General features: G+C 45.9%; 1 protein-coding gene across 6 annotated transcripts in view; it reads left to right on the top strand.

Moving 5' to 3' along the window:
- WNK2 (WNK lysine deficient protein kinase 2) overlaps positions 1-15,406 on the top strand; it is a 131,056-nt gene that overhangs the window by 42,090 nt on the left and 73,560 nt on the right. For all 6 annotated transcript variants that reach the window (XM_071550921.1, XM_071550922.1, XM_071550918.1 and 3 more), the window contains exons 2-4: positions 931-1,103; positions 2,072-2,292; positions 6,581-6,738. In XM_071550921.1, the coding sequence (XP_071407022.1) occupies positions 931-1,103; positions 2,072-2,292; positions 6,581-6,738 (552 nt within the window). The remainder of the gene's footprint in view (positions 1-930; positions 1,104-2,071; positions 2,293-6,580; positions 6,739-15,406) is intronic.

Here is a 15,406-nt window from a genome sequence, read left to right as displayed (position 1 = left end):
TAAAGACCCCAAAAGCTCCATTTCTCGGGCAGGGGAGGGCAGTGCTTTGCCAGGGATGCAGACCAGGCAGGCATGGTGGTGGGCTCTGGGGTGAAACTGCCCTTTTGCTCTGTTGCATCATCTGAAGAGGTCAGAGCGAGTGTCCAAGCTGCTTGTTGGAGCTGTGTGTGTGTTGGTGAGGTCCAGACAGCCCAAGAGCTTCTGCTGGGCTGTGGGAGGGGGAGAGAGGTTCTGCCTGTGCTGGGCAGGGTCAGGTCGCAGTCCCATTTATGGGAAATACCCTGAAATTTCTCTACGAAAACCAGAGAACATGACTTTTTTTTCACATTTCTAAAGTATCTCCGTGCATGTGCAGCCTGGGGAAGAGGTTGAAGAAACAAAAAAAGGGAAGAGTTTGTAAAATTAGGCAGAACAGCACACACATAGAAAAATGGACGTGTGGTATGATTTTTATTTATCCTTCAGGATGGCCTGCAGAGCCCAGTGTGGTGAGTGGGGACCTCAGCTGGTGGTCCCTGCTGGAGCATCCCCGGAGCAGCTGTGGGTGGTGGGAGCCATCCTGGCTGTGAGAACACTTGTACCTGGAAATGAAACTCTGTGGGCAATAATCCCTCAGATAATGAGCCTCACGAACCCCAAACATGAAGAAATAGCTGAGGGTTGATCTGTCAAGCCGCAAATGTGTTCATGGTGCCTGAAATATTAGTGCTGTCCATGAGCATGGCACAGCACAGGCTCCTCTTTGTCTTCTTGACACTGGATTTAGGGCGAGTGCCCCAGTTCATCCATGCTGCTCATCTCTTACATAAAAGATTTTTATAATTGCTCTTGACAAAAGCTTAAAACAAGTCTACAATTCTGAATGCCCTGGCAATGTGGCGCCTTTATTTTTGTCTGTCACTGCTAATAATGTCTCCTTTTGGCTTACAGGACAGAAAACTCACAAAAGTGGAGAGGCAGAGATTTAAAGAGGAAGCAGAAATGCTGAAAGGCCTACAGCACCCGAACATCGTGAGGTTTTATGATTTCTGGGAATCCTGTGCGAAAGGCAAGCGGTGCATCGTGCTGGTTACCGAGCTGATGACCTCTGGAACGCTGAAGACGTAAGTGCTGCGCTCCCGGCGAGGGGCTAAGAATAGCTCTGGGAATTTATAGCAAAATCCTACTTTCCTGTGCTGAAAAAAGCCATCTCCAGATAAAAGCAAGAAATGGAGCTTTTCTCTGGTGTCTGTCATTTGTCCCTGCATGTGAATCGCAGTGGTGTGACAGGCAGGATTTTGGCCTCCATCTCTCGCTCCTGCTGCCCTGTCTGGGTTATGCAACTCGGAGCTGTTCTCTGGCGTGTTTCATCTTCCTCCTGTGATGTTTGCATTTGTCAGGGTGTGTTTTGTGCTGGCTTTTGTGCTTGTATTTGCATGTTTTGTTAGGAAATTCAGGTGGAATAGCACTTGAATGGTAGAACCTCTTTTAGAAGCCGAAGGTGCTCTAGGTTATCTCCAAAGCAATATTAATTAATAGCTTCTGGTACTGACAATCTTGTTAAGGTTGATATAAAGCCCTTGGCATGAATTCTGGAACAGATTTTCAGCCCCAATGGGAGCAGTACTCAGCCAGTGTGCTCCTCTGCCAGTGCATTAGCAGGTCCTACATCCTCCCCAAATATCCCCTCCCAATCAGTGCTTCAGGTAAATGTTAAGAACTGCAGGTGCATGGTACAGGGGCCAAAGTCTTGTGGTTAAAATTAAACTTCAGTATTGTTCTGATTCGAGTATATGAACATATTCTAAAGCTGTTCTCTGCACGAAATGAATTGCTGAACTATTAGACTTGCAAATATTTGGTTGTATTTGCACCAAAAATGCTTATTATCTTCCTCCCCAAAAATGAATGCTCTAATTCCTGCTTTGAGAAGATCTATTTCTTCCAATTTGGGGATATTTCTGTGCTGCTATTATGGCATCTAATAAGGGGCTTTTATCCATAATGGAGTTTCAGCTGTTAAGCCCCTCAAATCTCTAATAAAATGTTTTCATTTCCTTTATACCCACTTGTGTACATGTTTGTGCTTTAGGTATCTGAAGAGATTTAAAGTGATGAAACCAAAAGTCCTGCGGAGTTGGTGCCGGCAAATCCTGAAGGGTCTTCTTTTCCTGCACACAAGAACTCCACCAATAATTCACAGAGACTTGAAATGTGACAATATTTTTATTACTGGACCAACTGGATCTGTGAAAATAGGAGACTTGGGTCTGGCAACCCTCAAGAGAGCTTCGTTTGCCAAAAGTGTAATAGGTAATGCTCCTGTCCTCCTTGGCTTCTCTCCATCAGTGTCGTGGTTGTCTGTTTAGTATCTTCCTTTCCCATTTTACATTAGTGGTTTTGCACTTTTAGGTTGGTAGTAAAGGTTAAAGTGTGTTTGGGACCGTTGCCTTTGTACCACTATAAAAATGGGAATCATTAGCTTTTGGTATCATAACCTCCTCCTCTCCTTCCTCCTCTATCACAGTGGTAACACTTTTTCCTTGGCTCTTTAAATGGAATATTACTTGGTATCCACAAATCCTTCAGAAGGAGCAGCAAGGGTTCAGCAGCTCGTGTGCATCCTCCTTTGGGAAGAGGCTCAGTGTGTGCTTGGAGGGAGAACCAGAAGGACAGGGAAGAGGAAGGATGCCCTGTGCTCTCCCTGGCAGGGGTGCTGCAGATGCCTGGGAAAGCCCTGGCAGGTTATCTGCCTCCAGTGATGCTGGAATGGGGCTGGTTGCTGTTGCTGAAGGGAGAGGCTGTGGTGCCTCTCTCCTCTCCAGGGAGGTCATGGGGAGCTGGGCTGGCTGGAGTGTCATATCCCAGTGCTGGGGCAGCCACAGGACAGGCTGAGGCTGCAGCTCTCGCCTTGCCCACAGTGGCCTGGCAGGGTCTGCTGAAACCAGGTCTGCAAGTTACTAAAAAAAATTCAGTAGGTACAAAATGTAAAGGAATTTTCACTTGGAATTTCTTTCAGTACCTTAAGGGACATACAAGAATTTTTCCCTGTGGGGGTGGTTGCCCAGAGAAGCTGTGGCTGCCCCATCCCTGGAAGTGTCCAAGGCCAGGTTGGACGGGGCTTGGTGCAACCTGGGATAGTAGAAGGTGTCCCTGCCCAGGGCAGGGGTTTGGATCTACATGGGCTTTAAGGTCCCTTTCAACCCAAACTATCATGTGATTCTGTGATTGTATGATGTGCCATATCCAATGCCCTGAGGTGGTGCCCATGTGAGAAGTGTTAGATCTGGGGTTTGCTTCAACTTGGAGTACATTTTCCAAGGGACTGTTGAAGGACATCGTTCCCTTGCAAAAGTTACACTTAGTGTTTTGGGTGCAAAAGTAATGTTTTCCTGAATTCTCAGTTTGTCTTTTCCACCCAAGCTTCAGTATCCAGTCTCCTAGACCTGTAGAGATGGTTCTGGGAAGCTGCAAATTCCTGAGGAATGCTGCTGGGAGGGGAGGGGGAGTTACCATGCCTGTAGTCATATTTCAGCTTACAATTTAAATGGAAATTAGATTCTAGGCAAGAAGAGTTGGCAAAGTGATAGTGACAGCCACTGGTCTGTGACTAGATATGAAAATAGCACCTTGTCTTTCAGGCATTAGTTGCTTAAACATTTATTTTGGCATCTCAAATTTTCAAATATCATAATACTTGTATAATTCTTTCCCATTACTTGCACTAAAGTGTTGTCCTTAATGACTGGGGAGCCCAGTATCACTGAAGTCAAAAAGACAGAAATTTTTTAAATGTTCTTGGCTGCTCTGGATCTGCTTAACCTCATTGATTTTATGAGGTCATGTTGGTTTATATTTGTTAAGTTTCTCTAGTTTTTAACTTCTAATAATTGGTTGTGTTTTTTCTGTTGAGAGTCCGGATTTGTTCAGCTACTTTTTTTGCAGGATAACAATTCTCCATGGGGCATAGTGGTAATAACATATCAGTAATAACAATACTGGGAATAATATAAGTAACACCAATATTGGGAATAAGACTGGTAATACCAATAATTGGGAATAATACCAGTAATACCAGTAGTGTGGCTAGTTCCAGTAGTACCAATACTGGGAATAATTTCAGTAATACCTGTGCTGGGAATAGTTTCAGTAGCAACAATACAAGGAGTAATATCAGTAATACCAATATTGGGAAGACTATCAGTAATTCCCGTACAGGTTTTTGTAAAATCAGTTGTGCACACAACACCATCGAAGTACACTCATGTCTGAGAGGAATTGGGTAGGGCTGCAGGATGCTGGCAAAGTGGTTGCCTTCATTTTGGCAATAAAACCGAGCTTGTAATTCTCATGAGTAGTGCTGCTCCAAGGAGAGAATCAGGAAGGCTTGGAATCACTGGTGATGAGTAATTCTGCCCCCTCTGCAGGGGTAGTAGCTTTAAAGGCATATTAGTACTGCAGTTGTACATTGGCTTGCAGGGATGCAGCCAACATGGCTGGGGTCCAGTTGCTCCCTTGCTGTGTCTGTGCCCTCGCTGGTGCTGCCCTGACCTTGCAGTGTCCCTGTGGGAGCTGAGCCAGGGCAAAGCTGGACCTGCCAGGAGGAGCTCAGGGGATGCTGAGCAGCTTTACGTGTAGGTGGTCTGTGTCATTGAAGGGTACTTGGATTTATTCCTTTCCACACCAAAGAATGGAGGAAAATGTCATTTTTGTGCTGTTTTGGAACAGTGTCAAGAATTCCATTTGCTGCTTAGGCTATTGCTGTCGTGTTTTCAGATTTGCTTTAAATGCTCTAATTCATGAGCTTCGCTCCTGCTGCTGAGTCGTGTTCCATCTAACCCAGGCAGCAACTCCAAACCCATTCCCTGTGGCAGCTGTTAACCCTTTCTGAGCAGCACCTCTGCCTGGGTGACAGCTGGGAGGAATACCCAGAGGGCAGGCACTGAGCTGAGCTCCCACGACACAAGTCCAGCTGATGTACCATGGCTGGAGGATGGAGTGGCTTTGATGTAAAAGGGGCATAAACAAGGAAAGAGATCAATCCTAAATTTTGCAAGATGAATTTTAGGGAAACACTTGTGCTGAGGCTTGTTAGGCTGAGTCTACTTCAGAAGATGTGCAAAAGCAGAGTTTTTAATGACAGACTCTAATTTTGGGAGTTGTCCTTTGTGAAAAGAAAAGTTTAGAACAAGTCATAGAATCCTGGAGTCACAGAATGTTTTGGATTGAAAGGGACCTTAAAGCTCATCTCGTTTCACCCCCTGCCATGGGTAGGGACACCTTCCATCTAGACTGGGTTGCTCCAAGTTGTTGCCCCAAATAAGCTGTGGAATTCCCATCCCTGGAAGTGTTCAAGGCCAGGTTGGACAGGGCTTGGGGCAGCCTGGGCTAGGAAGGTGTCTCTGCTCATGGCAAGGGGATTGGAATGAGATGAACTTTAAGGTCACTTCCAGTCCAAAACAGTCCATGATTCTATATGCAAGAAGTGTTTCTTCTCATTATATGTTACTTTAATTACAATTGTGCTTGTGCTGCTGATGTAGGGATGTACATAACACAGCAATGGTGGTGTCTGCCAGGGCTGGGGGCAGTTTGGGTGCTGAGGCTGGGCAGGCAGACTTTGTCTGGATCCTTCTCATGGTCCAAGACTTCCCACACTACTTTTGGCACCCTGACAGATTGCTGCTCCTCTCTCACAACACACAACTGCATTGCTCTCTCTTTCTTCATCTTTTCTACCTGTAAAAAAGAAACAAACTAGTCATGACTCCTGAACATGAATTACAGTGTGAGATACCATTCCTGGAATAAATTACCCAAGTGTTAATAGTTTTCCATCCAGGTTTACAAGTCCAAGCCTTTCAGAGTAGTTTGCTGAGCAAATGTTGCAGGTGTTTTAAGTTGCTGCTCGTCCCAAAGCTGCAGCTCCTGTGAGGAAGCCACGAGTACAGAGCCTCACTTTGTGTTTACCAGTTGCATCAGATTTCTGACACCCTAATCCCTGTTGAATAGGACCTTATTCCGTGAGTAGCCTCATTGATTTGTCCCACTAAACCAGTGACAGAATTAGGTTTGATGTTTTGTGCATGACTCTGTAGGTGATTTGTGGTACTACTGGCTTTCAAAGTGCTGTCTGTCTGCCGTGGTTGCTCTGTATCTCTGGAGGAAACAAAAACATGCAAATTTACATTGATAAAAAGCAAGAGTGAAGGTTCTTACTTCTTCTCCCCTTTTCCCATCTCCAAGCCTGTACACATCCCTCTCTCCACCCAGGCAGAAAGCATTCTGTCACTTCCAGCATGGGCAGGCAATGAGCCATACCTCATTTTCTTGTTCATTTTTGAAATTTTAGTCCTTTGTTTTTGTAATTTGCTTTTCCCCTCCACCCTCCCCTTCCGCCTTTGGATTATGACCAGCAAGCCACCTGCATGTGAATGTGTGTGTTGGCTTTGGATTTCTTCCCTGGAGGATGCTGCAGCCCTTTTGAAATAATCTCGCATGCACCCACGCACAGTTATAGTGGGCACACTTCTTACAGGTGCAAAAGCTTGTGGTAAAAGCCTGTGAACAATGGACCTTCTCTTTGTGTGTGTCTGTGTAGGTACACCGGAATTCATGGCTCCAGAAATGTATGAGGAACACTACGATGAATCCGTGGATGTCTACGCCTTTGGAATGTGCATGTTGGAAATGGCTACCTCAGAATACCCTTACTCAGAATGCCAGAATGCTGCTCAAATTTACCGAAAAGTAACCTGTGTGAGTACCTGGCCTTAGTTTGGGTTGGACCTTGGCATGTGAAGGTTTCAAGGTGTGTTTTGATGGAGTGGTATATTGTACAAGTTGAGGTGTCTGAGCTCTGAGGGACACAAACCTGTTGCAGGTTTATGTGTAAGTTTTTAATTCCATGGTTGGAATTGTTGTGTCTGACTGGTGAAGTTACATCAAATATTTTCAATGATCTTTTTCACTGATTTTATCTCCATCAGCCACAAATATATAAAACTAGGGAAGAATGAGCAGGGAAAAGTCTTCACTCTAGGCTTGTTCTCTAAATGAAGACTTTTCAAGTTGATATTCACAGCTTCTGTGGGCAGCCTGCCCCAGCACCTCACTGCTCTCATAGGAACATGTGGCTCCCTATTTTCTAATCTAAATCTCCCTTCCTCCAGTTCAAAGCCATCACCCAAGTCCCCAGACAAATTTTGGAAGCCCCAGCCCTGGAAGTGTCCAAGACCAACTTGGGCAGGGCTTGGGGCAACCTGGTCTAGTGGGAGGTGTCACTGCACATGACAGAGTTTGGAACCATTCTTGGATGCTGTGATCTGTGAAATTTCCTGCAAAGCTAAAAGGGCTATTTTTTAGGTTACAGCCTAAATGCTTGTTTATATGATGGAGGGTGTTTGATTCAGATTTCCAGCACAGATTCTCTCTGGTTTCATGTATAGTAAATTCTCTGAAGGTACAAAAGGGAAAAGATAGCAATATCTACTTTTGGAGTCAGCCAGAGGAGCTTCAGATCTTCATTTGGGAACTCTACAAGGTCTGGTATCCCCAGGCAGTAAGGGATAATGGGCTTGCTGCATTTTCAGTGTAGTTAAGCTGGAGGAGAAGTCAGTCTAAAGTAATGTCTGCACTGGTTAAAATCCCCTCTCCAACGTTCTCACCCCAGATAATAAATGTTTGTCTATGTGAGCTGTGCTGTGAATGCCTGAGAAAACTCCTGAGTCTGTAAGATGCTCTGGGATTACAAATCATGGACTGCAGAGAAATGGAACTTGCCAAGGGCTTTGGCAGTGGTGGTTTTGCTCTGTGCTCCTTGGTTGAGTGAAACCAAGGGGTGCAGGAGGTGCTCTTCAAGGCAGACTACCTCACACAGACTGGTTTGGCAAAGATTTTCCCAAGCAGTTCTTTCCATCTTGTTGCTACCAAAGAGGATGAGCTGTGTGGTTTGACCCTGGTGCATCAGCAGAAGATCTGCACACTTGGGATGGGACATGGGTAATCCTTAGAAGAAAGCAGCACTAAAACTGAAAAAGATTAGCTTCAGATTCATGTCTTGGATGTATATGGTAGAGGAGATATGTTGAGCAGACCCATTGCTCAGACTCCAAAGTGGGGTGTCAGAATTAGTTTCTATCGCTTTTATCTGTTTGTTACGAGCAAAAATCTTCTCAAATTAAATTGAGTAATAACTGGTTGATTTTGAAAGGTATTTGAGGCCATTTGCGTTCTCCAAGAGGTTTAGGGAGTCAGACTAGAATAAATTTTTTATGCTGAGGGTTGTGAAACCTGGGCACAGGTTGCCCAGAGAGGTGGTGGATGCACCAACCCTGGAGGTTGGACTGGGCTCTCTGAGCAACTGGTGTAGTGGAAGATGTCCTTGCTCGTTGCAGGGGGTTGGGAATGGACTGGATGGCCTTTAAAGGCCTCTTCCAACCCAAACCATTCTCTGAATCTCGTAGATGTGGTACTGTGAAATCCTGCAGCAAACACTGCTCCGGGTCAGAATTGCATTTGCTGGTTTGCTGTGTGCTGATCCCTCACACTGGGTGTAGAGATGGTGTCAACAGATACCAAACAGTCACCAGATGGTGGTTTAGTGCAATGTAATTTTTGTGGATATAGTTTGTATTGTCTTTTCCCACCACTGGACCTGGGATACTGAGAAGTTGGTGCTCTTGTAGCTTGCTGTACTCTCCAGCTGGGATGATGCTGACCTGGGGGGGAGACAGAGAATTCAGACTGCTCAGGAGGAGGTGTCTGTGTTTAAAACTTAATGTCAGTATCATCAGACACAAGGGAATGTTCCTGCTGGAAATGAGGGAGATGCCATGACTTTCTGGGAGCAGGAAGCCAGATCCAAGCAGCTTTATCCCATTTTTGGGTAAGCTGTGAAGCTGACATTGGTAGTTTGGTGCAGCTGAATCTTTCCCAATGAACTGATGCCTGGTAGTTCAGTTCTTCTTAGAGTGTTGCTTTCAACACAGACCTACTCAGGAATAATTTTAAAAACAGAAGGCCTCGTAAACTGCTCAGCTTTATCCCTATGGCTGGAGCAGCTCCCTATGGTGTGACAGGGAGGTGCATGTTTGCAGCCATGGATTGCTGGCTGCTGACCACACTCTGCACCACACCATGGGCTGCAGCTTCTTAGAGTCATGGAACAGGTCTGAAGGCTCAGGGGAGCTCCTTGCCTGAATCCTTGCTATTCAAGACCAGGTTGGACAGGGTTGAAGCAGCCTGATCTAGTAGAAGATGTCTCTGCCCATGGCAGGGAGGTTGGAATGACATTCTCTTTTAGGGTCCCTTCCAACCCAAACCACTCCATGATTGTATAGCCAGTTGTTCCACATTGTTATTCCAGATTGTTATTCCCTGGTGCTTTATCACAGTGTACTTTGGCACAGGGGTTGTTGGCTCCGTTTCAGTGTGTGGTCCTTCAGGTGTGGTCGAAATGCCACCTGTGTGGGCAGCTTGGGGGACACCTCCTTGGACTCTGGAGCTTCACAGGGTGGCTACAAGAGGCTCTTCTACTTTTGGACTCAGGAGCCTTTTCCTCCTGCATGTGATGCCAGTTTGGTACCCACCATGACCACAGAGCTGCTGCTGTGGTTAACTGGTGTTACTGGGAATGTGTGTGTGCATCTCGAGCCATGGAGAGCATCCACCTCTTCACTGCTCCATATACGCAGAGGAGCTCTGTGTACACACTTTAGCCATCTGGAATATTGGTAATTAAGACTTTGCAAGGCTCCTAAGCCTGGCTTATCAAAGCAATATCTGAGATGGCAAAGAATAATGATTAGTCAGAAGATTCCTAATTAGATGTTATATTTCAATTTGCAGACTTAAGTACCCTTTTTTTAAAAAAAAAAACTGATGGAGGCCTGAGCCAACTCATTTTCTGTGGCAGGAACCTTTGCACAGCTAAGGATCACATGGTAAATTATGACAGCTTTGTAGAACTGGTCCTATACTGGCAGCTTTAGAGAGGTGGGAGATGAAGCTTATCATGAAGAACAAGTAATGGCAGAGAAGCTGTTGAAAGGTCACTGTAACAGGTATTTTTGAACCCAAAAATGTCAGATTCTGGCATGGAGGATGCATTTACTGTGGTTTTCAGCTAAATTTGGAGCAGTAGCAGTGAGAGCAAGGCACCAGCATTCCTCAGATGGGAAAACTGGCATTCCTGTTCCAAGGAAAGGGTTAACCAGCTCCGTGTGGAGTGGAGAAAGCCCTGTCAAATGCCATGAGCTGCACGACTGTCAGCCAGGAAGGAGGAGCAGGGGGTGGACCTCTGGGGTGAGGGTGCAGGAGGAGCCTCCTGTCCTGTGGGAGATCCTCTGTCCCAGGAGGAACCTTCTGGTGGGCTCAGCAGCTTCTCTAGAGGAGCTGCATCCGCAGGAGGGCTGGTGACAGCAAGGGACCTGCTGCGACCCGCGTGAGTCGCCCTGCGGCGCCGTGGGGGCCGAGGGACACGAAGGAGGAGGAGGAGGTGTAGAAGTTGGGGGTGTGGGGTCCTGAGCCAGCACCATGCAGTGGGGTCTGCCTTGAGCTGGGGCAGCCAGGAACTCTAAAATCACTTGGATGAAGAGTTACCTTTTGTCACACAGCCCTTTTGTGCAAGCCCTGGGCTTTATAGTCTAGGAAAGGAGTGTAGGCTAAACCCGAGAGGCTGAATTAGACTTATTTTCTTCCAGTATCAGATTAGATTTGGGGCTCCCACTAGAGCAGAAGGTGGCTCTGACTTTCTTGGGTGGATGCAGAGCTCCCCGAATGCTGCAGCCTCTCAGTGAGAAATTACTTTTTTATGAAGATGAGCTCTTTTGCACCAGAAATGTAAACACTATTTTTAGTGTTTTAAATAGAGAGTCAATGCATTGTAAAAATGTGATTGTGTGTCTGGCTGCCTTATGCCTTTATTTAAAAAGTATAAAATAAGATAACTCTTCTTTCCTGCCTTGGGCTCAGTGTTGCTGTGCTGACCACTGGAGGTGCTGATAGAATCTGAAGGGGTTGGAATTGCAGGCTGCAATTGGCATCAAAGAGCAATAACCAACAAAATCTTTCAACCACCTTCAGTCCCACTGGGCTGACGTTGCCTCCACTGCCCAGCACAGGCTGGACATAAGTTGGGATGGCCTCTGTAATGTCCTTTTTAATAGTTCCTACTGTGTCCTAACACTACACTAAACCCCCACTGCTGGTAGGGTGGGATGTAAGGCACACCTGAAGTCACACACTTTGCTAGTCCTTATTGGTGTAGAAAATAGAAACATTGCCCTTCTGAGACATTACTATTTCAGGATACGCCACATTCTGCATGTCTGTAGTGTAAAATTATTATACTTAATTTATTTCAATGGCCTTTTATTCTGCCTGACCATATTCTTCTGGCTTAGTTGCTGCATTTTTTTTTGCACCCCTGTTCTCCTGTATGTGTGACTGTATGTAGATGTCCAGGATAGTGGTAGTCATGTTTGGAAATGTGTAGAAGGGGTCATTTCTCTGCCAGACTTTTCTGACTTGTCACCGCCCTCTGCCCTTTCAGCCTGAATGATGGAGTGTAAACATAAAAAAACTAGATATGTACCATAAATAGAAAATACATCTTTCCCAAGCAGCAGGGCCAAGCCACATTTACCACACTTCACTTTGAAGTGATTTCCTGGTCAGCATATTTGCAGTGCCCTTCGTTCTGATGCCATAATCTCATTTTTCATGCATAACTTGATGGTTTTACTTACTCAGATTTTTTTGTGTTTAATCATTCTGCCAAGTGATTTTGATGCAGACAATAGTGATGAAACATCAGCGTCTGTGACCTTCCCAGGCAGCTCTGGCCCAGTGTTTTCTTAGGGATGTGCTGCGGAATGCACGGCAGAGCAGCTGCATCTCCCAGGATTTCCCAGCCAACTCTTTGCCTTTAGCAGCACAAACCTGTGCTTCAAGACAACCCACATGGATATAATGTTCAGGTTTGCATTAAAGGTGTCGTTTGTTTTTATCAATGTCCCCGGGTTTTCTCAGCACCCACAGACTGTAAGGCCATATTGCTCACACAGAATAAACCTGTGGCTGTGGCACAGTGACAACAGGCAAATAATGCTGTGAATGTCACTGCATGGACTTCTTGTGTGGTTTGGAGATCATCTTAGACCTTCAGGGAATCCTCTTAGATACACATGAAGATGGAGCACCATTCTGGAGTGAAACAGATGAGTTTATAATTGCACACTGTGATGTTGTGGTGCAATATCCTGGTAAAACTGGGAGCTTTACCTTCATTTCAGTGACTTCAGAGAGTGTGTGCCAGGGTGCAGTTTCAGTTGGAAACGTGGCTTCAGCTTTTTTGGCAGAAGGTTTTCTCCTTTTTTAGGAATGACATGAACCTGGAGACTTACCTTCAGGTAGAAGGTGGAGTGTTAGCCCAGAGCAGGGTGTCCCTGGAGTTGGAAGGGCACCTTCTGGGGGGCAGGAGAGCCCCTGGAGAAATTCCTGACTGGCATGGATCAGACCTACTGTTGACTTGTGTGGCATTCACTGTGTACCTTGCAGAGCATCACATGCTGCTCTCCCAAAGTGTGCTCTGCTGGTGGAAAATAGCAAGTAGCTGGTTTTAGACCTCTGTAAAACAAGCAGCATGCTTTTTCCCCCAGCATGGAGGTTCCAGCTGTAATCTCCTATATGTGCCTGTCTGCAGAGTCAGCCCCCTTATCCTGGGGGGCCATGGATTGCAAATATAATCTCTTCAGAAAGGTGGTGGGAATAAGGGGTAGTGAGGGGTTCAGAATAACTCATCCTGTTTGAGACAGAGAAATTCTCAAAAGGGAAAATATTTGATCTCTCATTTTGCTCTTGGATTATATATGTGTATATATATTTTTTAACACTTTAAGAATTTGTATGATATTATCCTTATGCAGGATATTTGTATGGATTTGTATGAAATTATGCTTTGTATGAAATTGTCCCTAACCAGCCCTGTCTTTCACGGGCTGGTGTTGAGCTTACTTTGCAAGAGGCTCCACAGCTTTCAAACTGGCATGGGTAATTTCTTAGCTAATACATTTGGAGTTTTGGTGCCATGTTTCTTTGGGAATGTTGAGGGAAGACAGATGGCTTTTGTTTAAATGAATGAGATGAGTCCTTTGATGGCAAATAGAAGCTCCCTTCATTGTCAGGAGGCAGTGGGGAGGACTCGCAGCATCCCAGCAACATGGCCTTGGAGAGTTTAATGAAGAGTAAGGAACAAAAGCATCCTGTAGCATGTGGGAAGGGAGAAAACGCTTTGGCAAAGCAGCTCTGTTCAGTACTCCTCTCTCCATGTTTTTTCCTTGTTTGTTCTAGTCATCTATTCCTAGCTTAGCTGTTCAGCACGTGAACACAGTGGATGTTGGGAGAGGAGTTGGTGTTCCTTCAGAAGATGGTGAAAGTAAAGTGTTGTTGGAAGAGCTGGTATTTTGTTTTTTGGTGGAAGCAATTTATAACATCAGTACTGGGAATCTGTCATTAGGGATCATCAGGCAGACCTAATTCCCGAATGCTGAACATGTCCCTCCCTGCTCCATCCCAGTCATGTCAGAGTTCACACCATGCACTTGAAGATTGCTTGTGAACTCTGTAAAAGAAAATTAAATTTGGAGAAACTGTGTGTCTCGGTTTGAGGGGAAAAACCAAAATGTTTTACCCACAAGCAGGGGAGGGGCCTCCTCCTCAATAATCACACCACTCTTTATCAAATTTAAGAAAAGGAATTTTAATACAAGAAGGATAACTGCTATATATATATATATATATATGTAAACAGACTAGTGCAACCCACTTCCCCAACACCATAAGAGGAAAAAAAAAAAAAAAACCAAAACAACAACAACAAAAACCCAGCAGGTTTTCCTCCGGGAGAAAAGGTTATACTTAAGTGTCCTTGTCACAGCCCGCTGGCTGCAGAGTGAGTTTCAGTCCCTCTCCAGCGAAACAGACGAGCAGTGGGCTTTCAGATGGACTCAGTCTCTTTCCCCTGTGTTCCCCGTCCAAGAAGCAGACAGGTACGAGCAACCAGCAGCAAAAATCCAAGGCAGGTAGCAGCACGGCAGGAAAAAGTAATCCGAAGTAGGCAGCGGCAAGACAGCCAGGGAAAACCCCAGCAGTAACCAGCAGGGCAGCCTGCCTCCTTGGAGCCCCCACTCCCCCGTTCCGCCGAGCCAAGACTGAGGAGAATATCCAAAAAAAAACCAAAAGAGACAAACCTGCCCCCACCCCAGCGATCACAGTTAACTACTTCTTTTGTCAACCGCTGGCCTGGGCAGTTAAGTGGCAGGGGAGAGAATTTACATAATAATCCCAAACTACAACATTATCCACCCCTAAATTCTCTTCCATGCCGATACTCTACATTAAACTTAAATTTTCTTTCAAATAATTAAGTGTTTACAAATACAGTAATATGAGTCGTTTACCCAGAGATAAGTTCCCCTTGAGGTACACATCGTGTCTCTCCATCTTCCTGCATCACCCACCAGGTGGAACCAGATCCTTGAGCAAAGACAACCCCACGAATGGGTTTGCCTTTGCCTGAGGCAGGGTTGATCCAGACTGTTTTCCCTAGCATACCTCTCAGGCGTATTACAGGGACTTTGTCTCCATCTACAGTGTGAAGGGGTTCTGATTGGGCAGGGCCGGCTCGATTGACAGAGCCTCTAGTGTTGACTAGCCATGTAGCCTTTGTTAAGTGTTGATCCCAGTGTTTGAAAGTCCCTCCACCCAACGCCTTTAAAGTGGTTTTCAACAGTCCATTACACCGCTCAACTTTCCCGGCAGCTGGTGCATGGTAGGGGATATGATACACCCACTCAATGCCATGTTCTCTCGCCCAGGTAGCAACTAAGCTGTTTTTGAAATGAGTTCCATTATCTGACTCAATTCGTTCTGGGGTGCCATGTCGCCACAGCACTTGTTTTTCCAGGCCTAGGATGGTGTTCCGAGCAGTGGCGTGAGGCACTGGGTGTGTCTCCAGCCACCCTGTGGTTGCTTCCACCATGGTGAGCACATAGCGCTTGCCTTGGCGGGTCTGTGGCAGTGTGATGTAGTCAACCTGCCAGGCCTCCCCGTACTTATACTTATCCCAGCGTCCACCATACCACAGGGGCTTCACTCTCTTAGCCTGCTTAATGGCAGCACATGTCTCACAGTCGTGGATAACCTGAGAGATAATGTCCATGGTTAAATCCACCCCTCGGTCTCGTGCCCATTTATAAGTGGCATCTCTGCCCTGATGGCCCGAGGCATCATGGGCCCATCGAGCCAAGAACAGCTCTCCCTTGTGCTGCCAGTCCAGATCTGTCTGTGATACTTTCACTTGCGCAGCTCGGTCTGCCTGTTGGTTGTTGAGATGTTCCTCATTGGCCCGATTTTTGGGCACGTG

This window comes from Pithys albifrons, chromosome 3 (assembly GCF_047495875.1).
Source record: "Pithys albifrons albifrons isolate INPA30051 chromosome 3, PitAlb_v1, whole genome shotgun sequence".
Classification (NCBI taxonomy): Eukaryota; Metazoa; Chordata; class Aves; order Passeriformes; family Thamnophilidae; genus Pithys; species Pithys albifrons.
The sequence above is the reverse complement of the archived record's forward strand: the minus strand, read 5'-3'. Positions and strand labels throughout refer to the sequence as shown.